We start from the raw sequence: 21,433 nt of genomic DNA, 5'->3' as shown, positions 1-21,433 counted from the left end.
AGTTCTTTGCTGGAACCAGACGCCCGCGGAGTGCAGGGTGGCCACCAGGGGGCGCCCTACGGCAGGCGGGAAGGGGGCGGCGGGGCGGAGGCCGGGCCGGTCGCTGTTCCTGGAATGGGCCAGGAGGGAGGAGGAGCGGCGGAAGGGGACGGTGTGTTGGCCGGCCAGCCCCGGAGTCAGCGAAGACAGCCCCTCCGGTGGCCAGTGTGGCTGCCCCGGGACTGGCTGCAGGTAGGCGGAGGCGATGCCGGCCCGGGGCCTCCCCTCCTCACCGCGCTTCCCGGCTCCTTCCTTCCAACGCTCCTTACCTCCTCCTCCACTTTGTCCCAGAACCTCCCCTGCAGCTCAACCCCAGGCCTTCACCCTTCTTATCTCGGTAACCGCCGTCGCGGGCCGGCCCGTGGCGCAGCTGCTGCAGCCCACGCCCAGGCTCCGGAGCCACTCGGGGCCCCTGGCGTCCCCACTCCGGCCCACTAGGCCGGAGGCCGCAGCTGGGAGCGACAGGTGTGCTGCGGGCACTGGGTAGGTGGCGGCAGGCAACTCCCTTCTCTTCCCCGGCCAGGCATGGCCGAGTCTCCAGAGGCCCGGGAGCTGGTGTACCTGGTCACAGGTGGCTGCGGCTTCCTGGGGGAGCATGTGGTGCGGATGCTTCTGCAGCGGGAACCCCGGCTCTTGGAGCTGCGGGTCTTTGACCTGCACCTGGGTCCCTGGCTGGAGGAGCTGAAGACAGGTGACTGTGGTGGGGAGGGATATGGGGGCGGGTGGGCTCCTTCGCGAGGGTGGAAAACATGCCTGTTTATATCGTCCAGCGCGCACAAATGGGATGAGTGAGTCACACTGGGAACATGTGGCTCCTAAGGGTGTGGGCTGAGTCCAGAAGCTGGCGGCGGCCCCAGCTCTGATGCTCCTCTGGCTGCCCCCATCCCTCCCAGGGCCCGTGCAGGTGACTGCCATCCAGGGGGATGTGACCCAGGCCCACGAGGTGGCAGCGGCTGTGGCTGGAGCCCATGTGGTCATCCACACAGCCGGGCTGGTGGATGTGTTCGGGAGGGCCAGCCCCGAGACCATCTACGAGGTCAACGTACAGGGTGAGGTGGCTGTTTACTCCCCACCCCCTCTTTGACCTTGATTTCTGGGCTTCTCCTGTGGAAACCTGTCCTCTGGACACGTCTGCCCCACTCACGGCCGCCCGGCAGCCCTCCCAGCCCTGCTGTGGTTCTCCCCCGGGCCTGGGGAAGGAAGCCCCGGGCCCTCACCCAGAACGGAGACGCCGAGAGGGAGGAAGCTTTAGCTCAGGCCCACCCTCCCCTCCCCACCACCTCTCCCAGGCACAAAGAACGTGATTGAGGCTTGTGTGCAGACTGGAACACGGTTCCTGGTCTACACGAGCAGCATGGAAGTTGTGGGGCCCAACATCAAAGGCCACCCCTTCTACAGGTAAGCGGAGGTTCCCCTCAATCCTTTCAGAGACCCACCTCCCCTCAGCATTAAGAGTTTCCCTGTCCCTCAACTAGGGGCGACGAGGACACCCCGTATGAAGCAGCGCACAGCCACCCCTATCCTTGCAGCAAGGCACAAGCGGAGCAGCTGGTCCTGGAAGCCAACGGTCGGGAGGTGAGGCAGGAGGCGGAGAGACCCGAAACTGGAGCGGGGAGGGCCGCCTGTCGCAGCAGAGCTGGCACGGGCGGGACTTCTTCGCAGTCCGCCCTGGGCCCCTCCCCCCTTCCGTCTCCCATGGGAGGAGGCCAGGCCAGAGGGCAGGCTGCTGGGTACTGGGTCTTCGCTATGCCTGCCCTTCACCCCCAGGTCCATGGGGGGCTGCCCCTGGTGACGTGTGCCCTGCGTCCCACTGGCATCTACGGTGAAGGCCACCAGATCATGAGGGACTTCTACCGCCAAGGCCTTCGCTTGGGGGGTCGGCTCTTCCGGGCCATCCCAGCCTCCGTGGAGCACGGTCGGGTCTACGTGGGTAAGGCCCCGGCTACACGGCAGGGGGGGGCTCAGGACGGGGCGGGGCCCGTGTGGTCCCGGGTGGGCAGCGTATGCCGTGGCCAGCGAAGGGTGAGCCACACATGGGCCAGAGTGGCCGGATATGTGGGCCTTGTGTGCCCAACCCCAGAGGAAACAGCATCCGTGCGAGTTGGGAAGGCTGACGTAAAACACACGTCACCCGCCAAGGACAGGACAGCAGTCAGGGGAGCGGCATCTCCCCAGGAGAGGTGAGAGGCAGCCCCTGTACGGGAGCCCCCAAAGAAGTAGCACGCACCCCGGCCGGCCCAGGAGGGCGAGTGGGGAGAAAGCAGCCTTTCCAAGAGCGGTAGTTCCGGGGGCCCCTGGGACACGGGCCAGCCCAGGAGAGAGCAGCGTCTCCGTGGGCTCTAGGGCACTCGGGACCACGTCCGCCCCCTTCCCCCACCGGCAGGCAATGTGGCCTGGATGCACGTGCTGGTGGCCCGGGAGCTGGAGCAGCGAGCGGCACTCATGGGCGGCCAGGTGTACTTCTGCTACGACGACTCGCCCTATAAGAGCTACGAGGACTTCAACATGGAGTTCCTGGGCCCCTGCGGGCTGCGACTCGTGGAGTCCCGCCTGCTGGTGCCCTACTGGCTGCTGGTGCTTCTGGCCGCTCTCAACGCCCTGCTGCAGTGGCTGCTGCGGCCCCTGTTTCTCTACGCCCCCCTGCTCAACCCCTACACACTGGCTGTGGCCAACACGACCTTCACCGTGAGCACCGACAAGGCGCAGCGCCACTTCGGCTATGTACCCCTGTTCTCTTGGGAGGACAGCCGGACGCGCACCATCCGCTGGGTGCAGGCCATGGAGGGCTCAGCCCGGTGACGGTGGAGCTGGGGCCTGGAGCCTGGTGCGTGGCACGTCCATCCGTCCAGGTCCAGGGCCCTCCAGCCCTTGGGGGCAGAGGGGCGGGTGCTACACCAGCTCGCCTGCCTTGCAGCTCCCCATGCTTCTAAGCCACGAGCCGAGCTGTGAGTCTGCATCCTCACGCCTCTTAAGTCCTGGGGCAGGGTTTTGCCACAGGCACATCTTCACTCTCGACCCAGGCCTGACGGCTGGCTGGGGAGTGTCCAATGGCCCGATTGTTCTCAACTGCCCTGTCCCATCTGGCTTTTCAAGCAGGAAGTGAGAAGGGGTCCCACGGGCTTCGTGCTGGCCTTCTGAGCTCTGGGCCTGGATTCAGGCCTGGATTCGGCCTGAAGATCCTTTCTGGCTCCTCCTACAACCTGGGGCCCTCTCTGAGGGTCACAGTTTCATTATTTCAAAAATCATTTAGCGCCTTTTGACAGCTCTCTCTGCTCTTCAGTGACGCCTGAGCAAATCGGCAGGTTTTCCCTTCTTCCCACCTCTCCACCCAAATGACTTCCTACAGAATTGTGCTGTACCCAGCCGAGCCCTGGATTAAAGCTCCCAGTCCCAGCCTGTGTCCGTCTGCCTCTCCAGTTCCCCTCCTGCCTCCCACCCTGTCCCCCACGGCGCCTGTCCCCGCGGGGACAGAAGGAAGTGAGCACACAGCATGCCCGCTGTTGGATTGGTTGCTATTTCTCCCGTCCCACGGGGCCCGACCCGGCCCGGGGTGGGGGTGGGGGGCTCTGGGGACAGGACATGCAGGGCGGGGTGGGGGGGGCAGAATTTTCCTGTGTTTTATCCATTTGCAACTTGGTCACCAATAGAGAGAAATGGACTCTGAGGGCTAACAGGAGAGGGTGGCCTGGCTCTGGGCCCCCAGCCAGGCCCCAGGAGTCCTGTCCCCTCCTGGGAGGAGAGGGAAAGAGCTCTAGAAACCAACAGAGAAACAGAAGGGGCAAGGGCTCATGTCAGCAAACACGGCTACATCACGTGACACGCCAGCGACACGGAAACACACGCCAACGCACACGGCTGCACAGCGGGCAGGGGGCGGGGTGGGGGAGAAGGGAGCCGGGGGCCACCCATCATGTCCTCTGCGGGGCGGGCTTGGGGGACAGGGTGAATGCATAGAACACATCATGTACACACGCTCAAGGCGTGGCAAGAGCGTGCATCGGCCCACAGGCACATGGGATGAACACGCGGTGTGCTTTGAGAGAGGCAGGGCTTGGGGGGAGGGGAAGCAGCGAGCCCCGGCCAGGCCCAGGGCCACCCCGGGTCACTCGGGGGCTTGGTGGCTGTAGGCGCGTGGAGGGGGAGCAGCACACACTTGTCCGAGAACATGCACGAGACACCAGCCCCCAGACGACGACGTTCCGGGACCCATACAGACACAGCCGCCAACAAGCTGCCCTCACACGACGTGCGGGACTTGAAGAAGCTGGGGCCCAGCAGACCCTTGATGAACCTCCAGTCCAGCTGCCCAGAGATGGGCAGCCAGGGGCCCACTGCCGCTCCCGGAGGCCACGGCATCCCTCCAGACACGGCTCCGCCCTCCTGCTGGTGGCCCCGAAGGCGGTGGGAATTCCGGAAACACCTGGGCTGCAGGGGTGTCCTGGCGCCGGAGGCAGGAAGGAAAAAGGGTGGGGGTGCGAGGGCCTGTCCTGATGTCCCCGGAGAAGCCCGAGATGGGAGGAGGGCTGTGATCGGAGGCCGGGGCAGACGTCCCGTCGCGCTGCAGGACACCCTTGGAAGGGACGGGCGGGCTGCCCTCCACAGCAGAGCCCACCTCTGGGGCTGTTACACAGATGGGCCTCACACGGGGCTCAGACAGCTCGGGGAGCAACGGGGCCAGCCACGGGAGCTGGGGTGGGGGCCGGAGGGGGACTGTGTTCTGGAAGGCCACAAGTGCAGAGTCTCCCTGTCTCTGTCTCTGTGTCTCACACACACACACACACACGCCTCACACGAAGGGGGACCCTGGGAAACACCGTGAACACACGTGCCAGACTCCCTCACCCTGTGCACACACAGGCCCTGCCCCGGCGCGCGCCCCGCGTGCGTTCAGGCTGTACCCGCGGGTCCCGCGCCCCCGCACCCCGCGCCTGCCACCAGCCCCGCAAACCCGCCGTGCCCAGTGCCGGTGCCCTGCGCACCCAGCGAGGGAGGGGCTGGCCCTTCCGTCGCCCCACAGCCCTGGGCCCGTGCCTCACCTCGGGGTGGCTGTGTCCCGGGGGAGGGTCCCGGGACGCGCCCCCGCCCCCACCACGTGCAGGCCGCCACGGGGGCCATTCGGGTCCCTGAGGCAGAGCCCGGAGCGTCAACTGGGGCGGCCAAGACCCACGCGGGCCTCTCCCCGTTCTGAGGAAACGTGTGGAAGGCAGCGGTGCCCTCCCTCGGCACCTGTCTGGGGCAGCCCCCTGGGTGCCACTGCCCGCGAAGAGGCCGGGCCCGGGGGCCACTCGCGGCCTGGCCCGGGGGCGCACCGAGGCCCGCCAGCGTTCCCAGATGAAGGCCGCCCCCGCGGGGCCACGGAGAAGGACCGGCATGCGGGCGCACGGGCTCGGAGACCCGGCCGGGCAGGCCGCCGCCGCCGCCGCGGGGTGCATCGGGGGGTGGGGCCGCCCCAGAGGGCGGTGGGCAGTCGGGGGAGCGCGGGCGGGGCCGACGGCACACACGGCCGGTGACACGGCCGGCGACACGACCCCGGACCGGGCGCCCGTCTCTGAAGAACGCGTGTGCGCGTCTAACACACCGGCGGGCAGAAGCACACTGCGTAGAAAGCCTCTCCACTCGCACTCACACTCGCACTCGCACTCGCACTCACACTCACACTCGCACTCGCACAGACGTATTGTACACAGCCCAGAAATACAGCTCTGGCGCCCACCCAACACGGGTGTCCGCGCACAACACGAAGCGCTCTGAGGAGAACAGCGATCAACCGTGGAAGCACACCCTTGACACGCACACACACGCACACACACACACACACACACACACGCCTGTCACAGAAGACAGAGCAGGGCTGCTGTGTTACACCTGGCCGCAGTCCACACACAACAACCCAAGTGAAGGGGTAGAGCTCAGATGACACACAGACGGAGGGGGCGGCTGAGGGGGGTTGGGGGCTTCCACACACACGTCGCACGCGCACACACACACGCTGGGGTGTCCACACGTCTTGAGCATGTTCTGGCGGCACGCATGTGGGTGTGCGTGTGTAATCACGCCTGCTGCTGTCTACGTGCGGGGGGTGGTCCGTGGCGGGTGGGGGGCAGGTCCGGGGACTCTGGGGTCCGACAGGAAGTGGGGAAGGGGGGCTGCCTGGGTCTGTCTTGGGGGTGAGCCTGGAGCAGGGGATGGAGTGAAAGGGGCGGTGGGGGTATTGCTCCCAATGTGGGGGGAGGGTCTGGGGGAGACAGGGGTGGGGGGCCTACAAGCCCAGCGTCCCCCCAATGGATGACGCCAAGACCACCCCCAGCACCACACAGCAAATGATGATCATGATTTTCTTCTGCAGGCGGAAAGGTCGACAGAGAGGAAGGCCGAGAGAGACGGACAGATGAAGAGAGACGGACAGAGGGGGCGCAGGTCGGGGAGGAGGTGTGCGGAAAAGAGGAGGGGGAGAAAACAGAAAAAGGAAGAGGTCAGAGCCCGAGATAAGACGTCCCTCTGGCTTTCAACACCCGCCAGCCACGGCCTGAGCCGACGGAGCCCTCCTCCGCTGCCCTCCTCCGCTGCCGCCCACCTGCCCTGGCTGCCCACCCCTCGCCCCTCCCCGGGGCCCACCCCCTGCCCCCCACCCCCCACCCCCGCTCACCCTCCGGGCCTTGCTCTGGTATTTCACAGCTTTCTTGGTGTCGGACACGGCTCGCTCCACATAGTCCACGGAATGTTCCACGTTGTACTCAATGCGGTCAATCATCTCGCCCTGCAGAGGATGGGGTCGGGGCTGGGCTGAAGCGGGGGCACGCCAGGGACCCGCAGGAGCACGCCAGGGACCCGCAGGAGCACGCCAGGGACCCGCAGGAGGGTCCCAGAAGGCGGGGGAAAGGCAGTAGTACCTGGCTTTCCACAAGCATGGCCATGTCCACAAACATGTCGTGCAGCTCTCGGATGCTGGTCTCCAGTTTGATGATCTCGTTGTGCCTCGTCTCGATCTCATTCAGTGCCTGCTTCGTCATCTGCGAGTCCATTTTGATCTAGGGCGACAGGGTGGGGGTCGCGAGGGGAGGAGCTGCAGACCCCTCTGCACCCTGGTAAGTGTGGGTTCTGCAGCCGGAGTGTCTGGGCTGAAATCTGACCGTCCTTTCCTAGCTCTGACTGTGGGCCAGTTGTTTAACCTTCCCAGGCCTCAGTTTCCACACCTAGAAAAGGTGGATGATAGCAGTGCCCACCTCCCACCGTGCTTTGAGTCACTGTATATCCACCGATTAGAACGGCACCTGCCAGGCACACAGTAAACACCAAAGAGAAGTCTGAGTTACAAGAAATAAAAGTTGGCTTGAACCTGCCACCTCCCCAGGGCTTCCTCTAACACACACACACACACACACACACACACACACACACCAGGGAAGAGCGATAGGGTTGCAGAGTCACCACTAGCATTGGGGGCCTCTGTCTGGTCAAAGGCAGAGGACACCGCAGAGAAAGCAAGTAGAAGCAGAGAAGGCAGTGTGCCTGCTCTGGAGCCCCCAAGACATGAGCGAGGGCAGAAATAAAGAATTGCCCCGCAGCCCTCAAGAGTCGGGGGGAGAGAAATTCACTCCCATCCACAAGCAGGGATTCCCTCTCCCCCCACACCCCTGGCCTGAGCCGGGCCACTCGCTTCCCCAACTGCTTACTGTTCAGACCCCATCAAGCCACTCCCCTGCTCTGAAACCCTCCAGGGCCCCCCACAATTCCTCCCTGCCCCCCCCAGTCTGTATACCTTCACCCTACCCAGGGCTCAGTCTCCCTTTCTGCCCTAATCTCCTACATCTCCTCTACGAGCCAAAATCACCCAGTGGCTGTTTGGCAAGTGGCCCCCTGCCCCCACCTTGGTTCAGTCTGCTCCCCTGCTCTGGTGGGCTCTTCGCCTCACCACATCCAAATGCTCCTTGTTTCTTACAGCACAGCTCCGTGCCACTTCCCCCAGGAAGCCTTCCCTGACGCTAGGAGTTAACTGCTACCTTAGGGCCTGTCTGCGGGTTGCACATCCCTCGGGCACGATCCCCGAGCACCCTGCATTGTACTGACGGGTTTCCGTTGCAGTGACGGCGGGTTCACTGGCAGGGATCAGCTCTGTCCTCTTAGAACCCACCAGGCTCCCCTCTGTTCTCCCACGGAAGCCTGGGCAGAGCTGTCTGGGAGGACTCCAGGCTGCTACCCGGCCCTAATCAATTTGCTCCAAAGCTAATTTAATCGAGATCAGTTCTCTAAATAACAATTTGCTGAAAACTGCTAGACAGTCACTGAACAGACTCGAGTTCTGGTCTAGAAATCTTAACCAGAGCCGTTCTGCCATCAGAAGCAGAGACAGAACTGGGCAGGCCAAGGCAAAACCTACAAAGAGAAAGGAGAAGTACAGTGGGGGAAGCCTGTCCACTCGCATTCAAGATGACAAAGGCAGGGCAGGGCGTAAAACTTTAGCAAAACTAAAACTGGTGTATTTTCAAAATCTCATAATGTGGGCACATTACTCATTTGGTGAAATGCCCCGCTTCGGCGGGGAGTAGCGTATCTTCTCAGGACGTCAAAGCCCTAACTGGCAGGAAGGAGACCCGGTATCTGAATCCTGGCTCCAAGGCCCTGGGCGTGTTATTTAACCTCTCTGGTTAATCTCCGCGTCCGATGTCCTCACTGGTGAACTGTGGCTCCCTCAGAGGGTGGTGGTGAGGACCAGACGAGACAGCAGGTGAATGCAAGTATGTAAGGTGCTTTAGAACAGTGTGTGGCTACTCAACACGTTGCCCGTTTTTATGGGGGTGTCTTGCTGCCCTGCTCCCCAGCTCCAGGACCTGGCTTCCCGCTGTCTGTGATCCCAGGGTGGACTTAGGACCTTAACGCAACCTCACCCCCACCCGGGGCTCACATCGTCGGTGAAGATGGCCAGCTTCCCGCTCTCCAGCATGTCTTCCAGTTCCTCGTTCGTGGTGGTCCTTCCAGCTGTGGGGAGAAAGGCCTCCCTGCTCACGGACTGGGCCAGTCTCGGGGCCTGAGGTGGTGGGATGGGGTAGAGACCCAGGAGCCCCCCCCCACCCAGCCTTCAGCCTCCACGCAAGCCCTGGGGAAGCCACGGAAGAGGGCCGGGGCAAGCCGGGGACTCGGAAGCGGGGCGCACGCACTGATCTCCAGCTGCCGCTGGATCCGGTCCTTGCAGCGGTCCCGGTACTTGGACTGGGTCGCGTTATATTCGGTCATGACCTCCACGAACTTCCGGGAGAGTGTGGAGTGCTAGGGGAGGGGCACAGACACATCAGGAGGCCGGGGCAGGGGTGCAGCGGGAAGATGCTGAGCGGGCCGGTCGCCCTTCTGTAGCTCAGCCATGATCCCAACCCCAGATAAGTGCTCAGTCCGGGGACGACCTGCCGCCGGGCCCTCCTCCAACGCCCTCGCCTGCAGTGGCCCAGCTGCGTCCCTGCCCCGCTCCGCTCTGGCCGACCACTCTCCTTTCCCGGCTCCAACCAGGGCTCCCTCCCCAGTCCGGCCCGGTCCGGTCTGGTCACCTGGGTCTTACGGATGCGCAGGTCCGCCGAGGAACGGTTCAGCCCCTCCTCTTGTTCAATGCTTTGCTCGATTGCTGCGGGAGAGAGGGTACAGTGACCAGCCCGGGACATGTGGGGCCGGGGTCTGGGACGTAGGAAGGGTCGACATCCCGAGGCAGGCCCCGGGCCTGTGAAGAGATGTCACCCCCATGGCCAGGGCAGACAATAAAGGGTCCGGGTGCGGGGACAGGAGGTGGATGAATAGAAGACAGACGTATTGGAGGGTCTGGAAGGCAGGGAGGAAGGAAGATTGAGGGTCACCGGGTCACCAGACAGAAAGGGGCTACTTGTTCTGGCGGAAGGGTTGGGTCTTGAAGGGTCCCCCAGCCGTATAACTCCTGCTTGTCCCCAGGAGGGGCTTCAGTAGGTGGGGGGCTCTCCACTTCCTCCAGCCTCTGGAAAGAGGGCAGGAACCCGTCCTGCGGTTTTTCTAGCAGAAGGCTGGCACTTCAGGTGGGTCAGGTTCTAGTGGCCGCCTTTTTCTTGGAAAATTCTAAGGGGAAGGAGGGATATTGCGACAGAAACTAGCTCTCCCCCAGCCCTGCAAGGTGATCTCTGTTTCCGGAATTCCCACTTCTAAAGGGTGTTCTGGAAGAGCGCACAGGTGAACGGGGAGTCCTGCTTCCGGATCAGGCTCGCCTGACTTCCGTCCTTCAGATTTTCTCAAAAAGAGCTTGCCTGCGGCAAGATCTACAGCGCTCTGAAACGCGGCAGAGACGAATCACCAGGCCCTCCAGACCTGGAAGGGCCCCCAGGCCATTCCTGAGAACATCACTCCTCTGTTCTGCTCTGGCGGGAAAGGCTGGGGGCTAAACAGCACCCCAGTGCTCTCCTGCCACCAATGGTGGGCACAGGGACTGAGTGACACTCCTGGCCTGCCCGCCGCAGAAAAGGCACAGGCGCGCCAGACACGGCCGGGGAGGTCGGAACCTCTGGCCCCTACCGGGACTCTGTTGTCAGACTTGGGTCTGGGGCCCAACTCCACAGTGAAGGGTCGTGCAGAGGATCTCATTGACTTCTTACAACAATCCCGAGCTCAGTCATAATCCGCCCATGGGTCACGTAGAACCTGAGGTTCAGCCAGGTAAAGCGACTCACTTATGGTCACACGCAAAGCCCGAGCTCCCGCCATCAAGTAGCTGGAGAAAGATGCAGGAGAAGAGACTCTGTCTTCTTCTGGAGGTCCGGAAGGGCAGCTTCTCTACGTCACTGCTACATTTCCTAGCTCTTTCTTGGTCTGTTTCTGAACTCACACATAATCCACGGAGCCTACCTCGTGGTCTTATAGAGAGTGTTAAGGTCAGAGCTCGGTGGGCCCAAAGGATTTGAAAGCAGCGTCCCAGAGAACCCTGCTTCTGAGAAAGAACCTCAGCAGCCATTGCCGGAGGAACGGGGAGCCAGGTGGGTGGGCGCGGAGCCCCCCAAGGCCAGTGCAGCCAGAACAGCCTATCTTTTATGGATTGTATATATTGGAATTCTTTGTAAGATTTCATTAAGAAAAAAAAAAAAAAGTACTGCCCCCTGGAAAAAAGCCTGCTTTGAAATTCCTTCTGTTTTTCTTACTGAGCCAGTGAGGCAGCCGACGGCAGGAATGAGTTGATGATGATGGAAGTTGAACCCCCTCCGCCTGGCTTTGTACTTAATGTGCTCCCAGTTTAAGTCATTTTCCTTTCCAAGATGCAAGTGTAAAAGGGATATTTTTACTGATCAGCACTGGAGGCTCACACATGACCTCCCACTGAGCGCGGGACACATGGAGTCCCTGTTCTCTCTCTGGACCCAGGTAGGTGTGTTCAAGGCCAGGCACCTGGCCTGGCACCTGTTCCCCAATGCCCTGCACGGTGCCTCGGACAAAGTAGGTGGCTGGCAAACGTTGTCTGAGGCTGCATTTACCCCGTCACGGTAACACCCCTATCCCCCTGGCACGGGCAGACAAGGAGGTTCCCAACCCACAATGCTTTGGGGGAAGGTGGTTATTACCAGCACCCAAGTCCTTAAATTAGAGTGAATACATAAGCATTTGGCAGGTCCCTCCTGAAAGCTTGCCAGCTCCTGATGTCAGCCACACAATCCAATCTGTCCTGAGCCGAGGATACCAGTTCAGAAGCATTTGCTGGGCCCACCTACTGGGTGCTTAGCGCTATGCACGGCACCTGTTCTGGAGAAAGACGGATTTAATGAAACTGAAGCCACTTGAAAGCCTCTGTTTTCTGGTGGACCTTCACACCGGTGGATCCAGCCACGCTCAGATGCACCTGGGACAGAAACCTCCTCTCCCTCATTTCTTTGTCATGTTATCTTTCTCCAGAGATCTGGATCTGGGGTTTTGTGCTTTCTCACTGTTTAGGAAGCTGCGGTGCTGGAAACCTGTGGGCACTCCTTATAGAAAGGCATGTTTGGTCTAATGAGGGCGGAGCTGTTTCCTCCCCTGAGTCTGGGGATTGCATTCCTCACCTTTCAACTTGGAGCGAACCTTGTTGGCCGTCTTCTTGATGTCTGCGGTGAGATCCTCCAGCTCCTGTTTGGTCTCTGAGGGGAGAGCCAGAGCGGGTAAGAAGTCTGGAGGGGAGCCCATCCCCCACCTCCTCCCCCCTCAACACTGTCCACCCCCATCCCGCTGACGGCCACCCAGCAGCAATACTCACTCTCATCTGGATTGGGGGCGGCCAGGATGGCGCTGTGCTGTTTCTTCACTTGCTCCACATCCTCTGACAGTTTCTCAATGCAGCCCCGGATCTCTTCCACCTGGGGTACCAGATGAGCTGTGCCCAGCCAAGTCGCTGAGCCAGGCAAGGGGCCCTGGGGCTTAGTCGGGGTTCGGGTAATCCAGAGTCGAGGGACAGGTAAAAAGGCCAAGAGGGTGTAGCAGTGGAGAGCAGGGGTGGGAACAGGGCCAGGGAAGTCATTGCCTGGGGGCCAGCTTCTGGGTCTGGAGCATCAGGCGCTCAGTTACCTGTTCAAAGAACTCATCCATGAAGTGGTCGCGGTCCACGTGGACCACCTCCTCTTCATCATCACTGTCTTTAGCCTGGGAGGCGAAGAAAGGTAGAATCCATGAACAGTCCCTATCCTGGATCTGATGCTCCCAGCTCTGGGTTCAGAGCAGAGGCCTGGGAAGGGGTCATCTGCAGGGGGCAGGTCGTCCACAGGTCAAATGCAAGGGCCCCAAGCGGCCCGAATGAACACTGGAAAAATTGTGGAACAGGGTCCGGGAAGCCAGGTAGCTGAGAGCCCAAGGGACACCTTGGAGGGAATTCGCAGAAGGCACCCTTTCAAGGGTGGATGTGACCCCAAGAATGCAGTCACCCTGGGGGGGGGCGTGACACCCAGGACAGCTGCCACTAAGCAGTATCATAGCTACCAGCTAAACGGCAGCCTTGCAGGAGCTCCGGGAAGGGGTCTGGAGCGGACGCCCCGGGGGCTGACTCGAGCCGCCCCCAGCCACTCCTGTGTGGGGAGGGAGGGGGTGGGGGGTCACGCTGCTCCCCTTCTCTTCCCCTCCGGCCTCCGCCCGGCCGGCCTCGCCCCCGGGCACGGTCAGGTCACTGCCAGCTGCGGGCGCCCGCGTGAGCGTACAAGCCCAGGGAGAGCTGCAGGAGACCCACGCGGCCCCCAGCCCCGACCCCGCCCGCTGCCCGCGCCCGCCCCCCCGCTTGGCTTCTGGCTCCGCGGCTCTGCCCCTCTGGCTCTGGCGTCTTCGCCGGCTTCCTTGTAGCCTCGCTTCACAGCCACCTACTCTGCCTGCCTGGATTTCCCAGTTGCAACCTGCGGCGGCTCAGCCCTCCACCCCCGGGGCTCAGAGACACAAAGGGATTCACCCACCCACAGCGCCCCCGCCCCCGCCACCGCCAGACAGACCAGTGACACCGACAGAAGGGCTGACACACAAGGCACACAGAAATAGGCCCCCGACACCCACGCGGAGACACTCTGACACGCTGACGTTCACCCACACGCGGCCCCACGGCGAAGCTGCCCGCACAGACGCGCACCCGCAGCCCCGGGGCGTCGGAGGCACCGTGCGGGCCTCGTCCCCCAGGCCCTGCCGCCTCGGGCCTGCACACTCCGGCGGAGCCAGGAAGGAAGACGGGGCGGGCCGGGCTCCCCGGCAGAAGTCTGAGGACAGAAAGCCGAGCCCGTCAAGCTTAATTACGCGCGGAGCCCTAATCAGCCCCAGTGGAGATTTAAACAGACGGACTTCTGGAAACAACCTCGCCCGAACGGGACAGCATCGCACTACCCGAGCCGGAATGGCGTCAAGACAGGACCCGAAGGTGTCCACCTGGAGCACAGCCGGCTGGGATCCAGAGAGATCCCAGGATCCCGTGGATCCCCGACAGGGTCCCAGCAGATCGCAGACAAGACCTGACAGAAACCAGACAAGCTCAGACCCAACTAGACTAGGGGCAGACAGATCCCAGACAGCTCCGATCGAACCTAGACAGAGCCAGATGGGGCCGAGATGCAATCGCGGCAGCCGAGTGAACTCGGAATCAGCCGAGCCCCGACAGCCCCGGGAGGAGCCTGCGAGCCTGGGGGAGCCCTCCAGCTGCACGCTCGAGGCCCCCCACCAGGCTCCTGCCCAAACAGAATGCAGAGAACTCTCCCTACTGACACGGGCCCCACCCCACGTCAGAAGATGTATCCAGCACTTCCAATAAGTTTCCAGACGATCCCAAACATCGCCTGGGAAAGGGAGGCTCCTTTGTCTCTGTGCACAGCTGCCCTCGGAGGGAGACGGGGCACAGGTGGGGCTTGGGTACTCCAAGAGGACTCCTGGCTTCTCAGGTCTCCACCGGATCCGGGGTCACCCCGATAGACCTTGGCCCCAAGAGGCTCCGGGAGGCCCAGCTCCTCTCGGAGGACCCAGCAACGTCCCCTGACGCCCTGCCCTCAAGCCAGCTGTCGCATGGGGTCTCCTTCCCCTAGAGCCAAAACCACTCCTCTGCCCTTTCTCCGACTCGGGCCCCTTCCCAGCTGCCCAGAGGCCGTGGGACGTCCCTCTGGCCTGGGAACTTTCCTGTTCTCCACCTTTTCCCCAGGCTGACTCTCGACCTTCTAAAGTCCGATTTCCCTTTCTCTCTCTCCTGTTTGTCCCCAGAGCCAAGTTCCCCTCGATTCTGCCCTGGGGCATCCCTGGTTGCCTGTTTACTTGTCCTTGAGAGAGAAGAGAGGTGGAGACCCAAGGATGACTTATCTGCTATAATAATTACAGGGAGCCGAGAGCGAATAATCCTCTGCATCTCACAAACACTTGCACATCTGTAATCCCTTTTGATCCTGACCACACGAGCAAATATCATCGTCCCCAGTTCACAGATGAGGGAGCCGGGGGTCGGGGGGGGGGGGAAACAGAAGGGACTCGTCCAAGGGCGCCTGGGCTGAATGGGCCGGCAATCATAAGCACCTAAGACAGACTCCCCGCAAGCCCTTTGAAGGCTCGAGGCCAGGCCCCCTCCTTCCAGGGCCTCTGCCACTAGCTATTTTCCCTCTCAGCTCAGCTCCTGCTAAGGCCCAGTCTGATGGGGCTCTGTACCCTGAAACCCTGGGGAAAGAGTATCTTCTACCGGCATCTTCTACCTGGGCTTTACAACGTGTGATCTCCGTGACTCTTTCGTTAAACCCTATCAGGGCCCCTGGACTGCGTAATTATCATTAATGCCAAACATTTCCATAGCATGTGATGAGGAGCTGGGCACGGTTCTACGCCCTTTGGCTATTTGTCCATTTAATTCCTACAAAAGCCTTTCTTGAGGTCGGTATTATTATAGCTCCCTTTTATAGACAGGGGAACTGAGGCACAGAGAAGCCAAAGAACTTGCCCAGGCTAGCAGCTACAAGGCCACACGATTTCTGCCTTCTGGGCTTCAGCCTCCGCCGTAGCTGAACAGCAGTAATATCTGCCCCAGATGCTGGGCAGGTGGAGGCGATGAGTCCAGGCAGGAAAAATGCCTCATGCTGCCCGAAGGCCGCAGTGTTTCGTGCGGGTTGGCTGGCACCCCCTGCAGCTCCTGTGTTACAGATAAGGAAGCAGGCTCAGAGAGGCTGCCTGACCTTCCAAAGGCTTCACAGCAAAACAGCCCAGAGGTGGGACCTGAACGCCAAGTGCTTAATCCCAGGCTTCCCCGGATCCCACTCCACCGTCCTGCTCTGCTTGTCCCCAGCACTGCTGAACTCCTGGGGCCAGGAGAAAAATCGAGGAAGGCCGGCCAGGCTGCAGGAAGAGCCCAGGTAGGAAGCCAGGCGCTCTACCTCCCCTCCTCTGTGATCCGAGGCAAACCTCAGCCCTTCTCTGCACCCGTCGGTCTGCGGAATGGGCAGGCTGGTGCACCCCTCCCCGCTCTGAGGGGTGCGCGCCTAATAACGACTGAGGCCTCACTTCCGGAAGGAGCTGGCCGGCCTGAGGGAACGCAGGCTGTGGGCAAATGAGATCACGCGGGAAGAGAGGCTCATATGCACCCGATCCGCTTGACGGACAACTCCAGCCTCAGATTCCTCATGTCCGAAAGGAAGGAGATAAGAAATCTAACACGTGTGTACTAATTATGGTGAGCTGGGCCCTGGGATACATGTTTTGTGCGTTTCGTTTAACCCTTATAAGCACTCCATGAAGCAGATCCTTTCTTACACCCATCTGACAGAGGAGGAAACTGAGGCGTAGAGAGATGAAGGGACTCGCTCAGGATGACACAGCAGGCACCGTCTGGGGCACCAGGTGTGAACCCGGCCCTCTGCCCTTCCTGCCCACCAGCTCTACCAGCGCTTCAGAGCATTCCATGAGGGACTGCTGAGGTCCTGGGCGCCCTGTGGCTCCGCCTTGGGCCTTGGGGCATCAGATCCAAGCCTCCAGCCGCAGTCTTCCCATCAGAGAGATCAGCGGCCCTGGGGCACACCCGGGCAGGGCGACAACAGAGACAGATGTGTGGATGGGAGGAGAGGGACACAGTGAGCAAGTCAGGGACCAGAGACAGATGGTGAGAAGGTGACTAACACAGAGGCGGAAAGAGCCCGGTGTTGGGTGACAGCAAAGTCATAGAGCGTGCGCGCGCGTGTGTAAACACACATGCGTACCCCTGCACACAGCACACACGTGCTCACGCGTGCTCCTCGGGGTGCAAGCATGGCTCGATCTAGAGGCAGCTGTCTCTCTCCGCCGCACCCCCACTCCTGTCCGTCCGTCTCCCTGACTGGGCCTCTCGGCCCTCCCAGAGCCCAGCCTGGCCCTCTCACCGCCCCCCCCCCCGTGCCACTCGACGCTCCCTCCTTCCCCAACTGCTCCCCCCGAGTCCTCCCTCTGCCCCTCTGAGTCGCTCATTCACCGAGCACACATGTATGAGCTGAGCCACATTCCCTGGCTGCTGCTGAGAGCACCGCGGCGGATAAGACAGGAAGGAGGTCCTGCCTCCGACAGATCGAGGGAGATGAAGATCGAACAGGACGGGTTCGGTCTGTGCGAGCTAGCAGGGGCTAGCAGGGGTGGCTTTTTTCAGGATGACACAGAATTTTAGGCGGAGGGAACAGCACTCAAAACAGAGACCAGCAGAGGGAACAGCAAGTGCCAAGGCCCTGAGGCAGGGGCGAATTTGGTGTGTCTGCATGGCAGAAAGGAGCCCTGTGCAGCCGGGGGATTGGCAGCCCATCACCAGGGCTCTGCTGGGCCCTGCTCCCTCATGGGGTCACTCCTGCCCGCTGTCTTTCAGGCGTGCCTTCGAAGGCCCTCTCTGTGCCTAGCCCATACCTGAGTGCTACCCAGATGACTCGTCCCTGCCCTCAGGGTGCGTGGCTTGTCCCATCACAGCCCCCACTCACTGCAGGCCTTGCCAGGTCTCTCCAAAGTCCAAAGGCAACCCCGCCCACACACAGGCTTCTCTCTCCCCAGTCCTCCCTCTACCTCACTTACTCCTCTTTCTCCTCTCTTGAGCCCCATCCCTGGCCCCGCCCCTTGGACCTGGAGCTCCCGGCAGGCGTCAGGGTCAGGCGGACGAGCTCCCCTCCAGCCCAGCAGCTCCCAGCGCGCACCCAGAGGTGCCTGGTGAATTTAGAAAACAGAAAACCCTGGTTCGGCACCAGCTCTGCTTACCATCTGTTTGACCTCGGTCAGGCTGCCTCTCTGGCCCTTTCTACTCCAAAATAAATTAGGGGTCACATCCCGCCCATCCCAGGGTGCTGGTGTGATGAGGTTCAAGGGAAATAAGCAAGTCAGCTGTAGAATAACAAACACCCACAGAGCACTGGGTGCCCACGGCCCTTCTTAGCCACCTTTTGCCTATTACCTAGTTCCAATCCTTTGGACAACCAGCGAATAGGTACAATTGTTACCCCCAATTCACACGTGAAGAAACTGAGGACCAGAGAGGTTAAGAAACCTACCCAAGGTCACACAGGAAGTAGCAAAGCTAGGATATGAACCCAGACAGGCCGACTCCCAACTCTGCGCCCTCCCCCGCTATGTGATAAACAGATCTGAGAACCCCTGGGGAACGCTAGGCCCTGCTGGAAAGATGATCAGGTCCCTTGAGGTGACACCCCCCTCCGGCCCCCGCCACCCCTCTCAGGATCACAGAGACTGCTTTGGCAGGCGTCTCTCCCCCCTGCCCCGTCTCCCTCGCTCCCAACTCTGGTGGGGAGACCCTGGCGCTCCTTGCATCTGGTAGCTTCTTTCCACCCTACCCGCCACCCCCGTCCCGAATCTCCAGTCTCTCTGAGCTGTGACTAACACCAGAGCCGTTGGCCCCTTTACCCCCCAAGCCGCCTCCCACCTCCCCACCTGGCTGCCCACCCCTGCAGCCCCAGCAGCCAGAACTCCTCGCTTCTGGGCAGGGGCCTATCTGATCCACTCGGATGAGGATGCCATGCTCTGCCTCCCCCTGCATCCGTGTCTTAGGACTTTCCCTCCCTCTCTCTGATCAGACCTCAAATTTGCCAGCACCTCACCTCAACAACCGCTTTCCATTTCTCTGGGTTTTGGAGTCATGGAACAGTGTTGGTGGCGGGGGATCTGGGTTCCAATCTGCGTTCCTCACTTGAGAGCTGTGTGACCTTGAGCCAGGTATTTAACCACTCTGGGCCTCGGGTTCCTCAGCTATAAGGTGAGGTAGTCTGTCATCTACATACCTCACCGGGAGGTCAGCGAGGGTCTCATGAGATAATGGACGGCAAACTGCTTTGGAAAATGCAACGTGAAAGCAGGGAGCTCGGAGCGCCCGTGTGGGAGCCGGCCCGCCTGCCTGCCGTTTCCTGGCTACGTGACTCTTAACCTCTCTGGGCCTCAATTTCCTTACCCATAAAATGGGACCAAACTAGTACCAGGGTTGTGGCAGAGACCAAAATGAATAAACATGAATGAAATGCTTAGGACAGTTTCTGGCACTAGAAGGTTGATGATTTTTAATACTGTCCTTTAGTGGATGCCCGGCCCCATATTCAGTGTAAGTCGAATACAGAAACCTTCAAAATTCCCTCTTTCAACCAGCAGTTTCTCCTTCCTTCCGATTTGCCAACACATCTTTCCCCGGAGACAGCAACAGTCATTTTATCTTCCAGCCCCTTCCTCCTAGCTTTCTGTAGCCTGGTTTCCCACACCCCTATCCCGGGGTCTCCCCAAAACAAAGCTTTTTAACCCCAGTGTGGAGACTTCTGTTTCAAAGATTCAAAAACAGCAGAGACTCATGTCAACTTGCCAGACTGAAACCCAAATTCCCATCTGATTCTCCCACCCACTTGCTTGGTGACCTTGGGCGAGCTCTTGCTATCTCCGAACCTCAGCTTCTTCATCTGTCCAATGGGGTAGTCACCCGGTGGAAGGGAACAACCAACAGGGTCCCCCTGGTAGAGACCCAGGGCGTCAGGTTGCATCATGGCTGGGGCTAGTACTTTCTGAACATAACAGCACAGGCCCCGAGCACACAGCAGGCTGTCAGCTTTGCCTCCTCGGACCCCGGGTCACTTCCACAAACCCCCCAACGTTCTCCCTACCCTAGAAACCGGTCTCATCAAGCCTCTCCAAGTGGAGGCCGCCACTGCGGGCATCAGCGCCACCCTCCTCCCCTGTCACCCAAACTGCCTGGCCAGACTCCTGAAGCTGGGCCTCTTCAAGGCCTGCAAACCAGGGGCCCACACCAACCAGCCCCTGCCTGTTCAGGATGCCCCAGTTCCCCCAGCAGAGCACGGGCCGTGTCACACAACCCAGTTCCATGGCCCTGGGCACGGAGCCTCCTCCTCGTCTCCTCTGCAAGCCCTCTCCCGCCTCTGGGGTCACCGCATCCCCAGCCCTGGCCCTCTGGCTGTCTGCTGAGGCCACCCCTCCCCTCCTCGGCTCTGAGACGTGCCCCCTCCCCACAGGGAGCAACACACGCGTGTGCACACACACACAGACACTTCCGTCACTGCCAAGTGTTGGCATCTCTGTCCCAACCTGTGTCCTTCCCCACAGCACCCCCCGAATCTCGGTCCCGCTGGACTCAGCCTGGCCCAGTAACCGCCCCCATCTTTCGAATTCCGCAAACCTGCCCAGGGGAGGACAGTACCCTCCCATTCTCCCCGGACATTCACTCTCTCCCCTCCCGGAGGAGACCCCCCGGCCCTCCTGGGAACGTGGGTGGCTAAAGCCCCTGGAACCTCTCCTGCCCCCTTGAGTCTTAATGGCCTCCAACCTCTCTTCCTGCCGCCGTCCCCAAAATGCAGGTTCATTGGAGACATCAGGTGCCTCCAGATGCTGGGGTGCCCCGACCACCCACCTCCTCCAGTCCGGTCGTCTGCCCCCATGTCCCAGCACCTCCCCCACTCCACCCCCACGCGCCCCCCCAATATTGGGGTCCCGCCCCCCCATTTTCCCCACCCCCGGCTCACACTCCGCAGCTCCTGAGTCCGATCCTTCATCCTGCGACGGCTCCTCCTCCTCCTCCTCCTCCTCCTCGTCCTCCTCCTGCCTCTGCCGCTGCTCCCTGCCTCCCGCCTCGGGGCTGGAGGCTGGAGTCTGGGGGCGCCGGGGGCGGGGGGGTGGGGGCACCCGAGCCGCTGGTGGGGGGGGGGGCCCGCGGGCGGGGGCGGGGCCGGGGGCTGCGGGCCGAGGGCCGGGCAGGGGCAGGGGCCTGGGCCGGGCTCGGCTCTGCCGGGGCTGCGGTGGCGATGCGGCTGCGGCACAGGCTCGGATGGATGCGGGAGCCGAAGCGCGGGGGAGGGGGGCGGAGGGAGGCAAGGAGGAGGGGGGGAGCCGGGAGGGGGCGGGGAGCAGGGGGCATGCGCAGCGCCCGGGGCTGGGGGCGCCTGGGGGTTGTAGTCCGGGGGAGGGGGCCGGCGGGGAGGGCAGTGGAGAGGCGCGGCGGGTGGGGCGCAGGGAGGGATTCCGCAGAGCCGGGAGCTGCGGCGGCCGGAGGGAGCTGTTGGCCGGGGGGGCGCGGCAGAAGGGGGGCAAGGGGGGTGATTTCGGGGTCACCCAGGGAGGGGCGCCCTGGACCCCGTTACAGCGGGGATGAGGGAGACTCGGGGTTCGGTGTCTGCGAGTCTGGGCGAGCCCGGCTCGACCACCTCTGCGCGTTCGCCCCGCAGGACGCGCTTTGGACACTGGAAATAGCCAAAGTGACCCTCTAGGTGGCTTTTGTGATGCAAGGAATCAGCCGAGCCTGAGAAGGGCAGGACTCGTGTGTTTGGGGGTTTATTCTGCGCAGCCCTCCCCACTCTGTCTGTGCCCATCTCTGGGCAGCCGTGGGTCTCAGAGGTCTGCTTGTCTACCTCCGGGACAGGGGGCTCACTACCTTTCCTGACCTCTTGGCCTGTCTTCCATGAATGTTGAAACGGAAACCCGTCCTTCTTGGAGGGGA

The 21,433-nt window shown here is 61.8% G+C and overlaps 2 protein-coding genes across 4 annotated transcripts; one reads left to right on the top strand and one right to left on the bottom strand.

Annotated features, from left to right (window-relative positions):
- Positions 1–77: 77 nt before the first annotated feature.
- On the top strand, positions 78–3,430 carry HSD3B7 (hydroxy-delta-5-steroid dehydrogenase, 3 beta- and steroid delta-isomerase 7). 3 transcript variants are annotated; one of them, XM_082714411.1, is made up of 8 exons: positions 78–231; positions 563–730; positions 933–1,088; positions 1,329–1,437; positions 1,515–1,614; positions 1,807–1,969; positions 2,120–2,219; positions 2,423–3,430. In XM_082714411.1, the coding sequence occupies exons 2-8, from the start codon at positions 565–567 to the stop codon at positions 2,523–2,525; spliced, it is 897 nt and encodes a 298-aa protein (XP_082570537.1). In that variant the 5' UTR covers positions 78–231; positions 563–564; the 3' UTR covers positions 2,526–3,430. The 3 variants fall into 3 exon arrangements, with proteins under 3 accessions (XP_082570537.1, XP_082570535.1, XP_082570536.1); XM_082714409.1 differs by lacking the exon at positions 2,120–2,219; XM_082714410.1 differs by lacking the exons at positions 933–1,088; positions 2,120–2,219 and having other exon boundaries at positions 95–231.
- Positions 3,431–3,532: 102 nt separating this feature from the next.
- On the bottom strand, positions 3,533–20,602 carry STX1B (syntaxin 1B). The gene is made up of 10 exons (XM_082714430.1): positions 20,463–20,602; positions 12,568–12,642; positions 12,260–12,359; positions 12,069–12,143; positions 9,576–9,649; positions 9,195–9,303; positions 8,942–9,015; positions 6,930–7,067; positions 6,686–6,796; positions 3,533–6,379 (listed from the first exon to the last, which is right to left on the bottom strand). The coding sequence occupies exons 1-10, from the start codon at positions 20,490–20,492 to the stop codon at positions 6,299–6,301; spliced, it is 867 nt and encodes a 288-aa protein (XP_082570556.1). The 5' UTR covers positions 20,493–20,602; the 3' UTR covers positions 3,533–6,298.
- Positions 20,603–21,433: the final 831 nt, after the last annotated feature.

The sequence above is a fragment of the Mustela nivalis genome (genome assembly GCF_964662115.1).
Source record: "Mustela nivalis genome assembly, chromosome: 19".
NCBI classification, from domain to species: domain Eukaryota; kingdom Metazoa; phylum Chordata; class Mammalia; order Carnivora; family Mustelidae; genus Mustela; species Mustela nivalis.
Note: the sequence above shows the minus strand (reverse complement) of the source record. Positions and strands in the feature narration are given on the sequence as shown.

What these genes read in the sequence shown, in the direction of transcription:
- HSD3B7 (XM_082714409.1), top strand. Translation starts at nt 565, where the DNA reads ATGGCCGAGTCTCCAGAGGCCCGGGAGCTGGTGTACCTGGTCACAGGT. An exon ending in CTACGAGGTCAACGTACAGG is followed by an intron (nt 1,089 to 1,328) that starts GTGAGGTGGCTG and finishes CACCTCTCCCAG; the next exon opens with GCACAAAGAACGTGATTGAG. An exon ending in GCACGGTCGGGTCTACGTGG is followed by an intron (nt 1,970 to 2,422) that starts GTAAGGCCCCGG and finishes CCCCACCGGCAG; the next exon opens with GCAATGTGGCCTGGATGCAC.
- STX1B (XM_082714430.1), bottom strand. Translation starts at nt 20,492, where the DNA reads ATGAAGGATCGGACTCAGGAGCTGCGGAGT. An exon ending in CGCCCCCAATCCAGATGAGA is followed by an intron (nt 12,144 to 12,259) that starts GTGAGTATTGCT and finishes CTCTCCCCTCAG; the next exon opens with AGACCAAACAGGAGCTGGAG. An exon ending in CCATGCTTGTGGAAAGCCAG is followed by an intron (nt 6,797 to 6,929) that starts GTACTACTGCCT and finishes CATCCTCTGCAG; the next exon opens with GGCGAGATGATTGACCGCAT.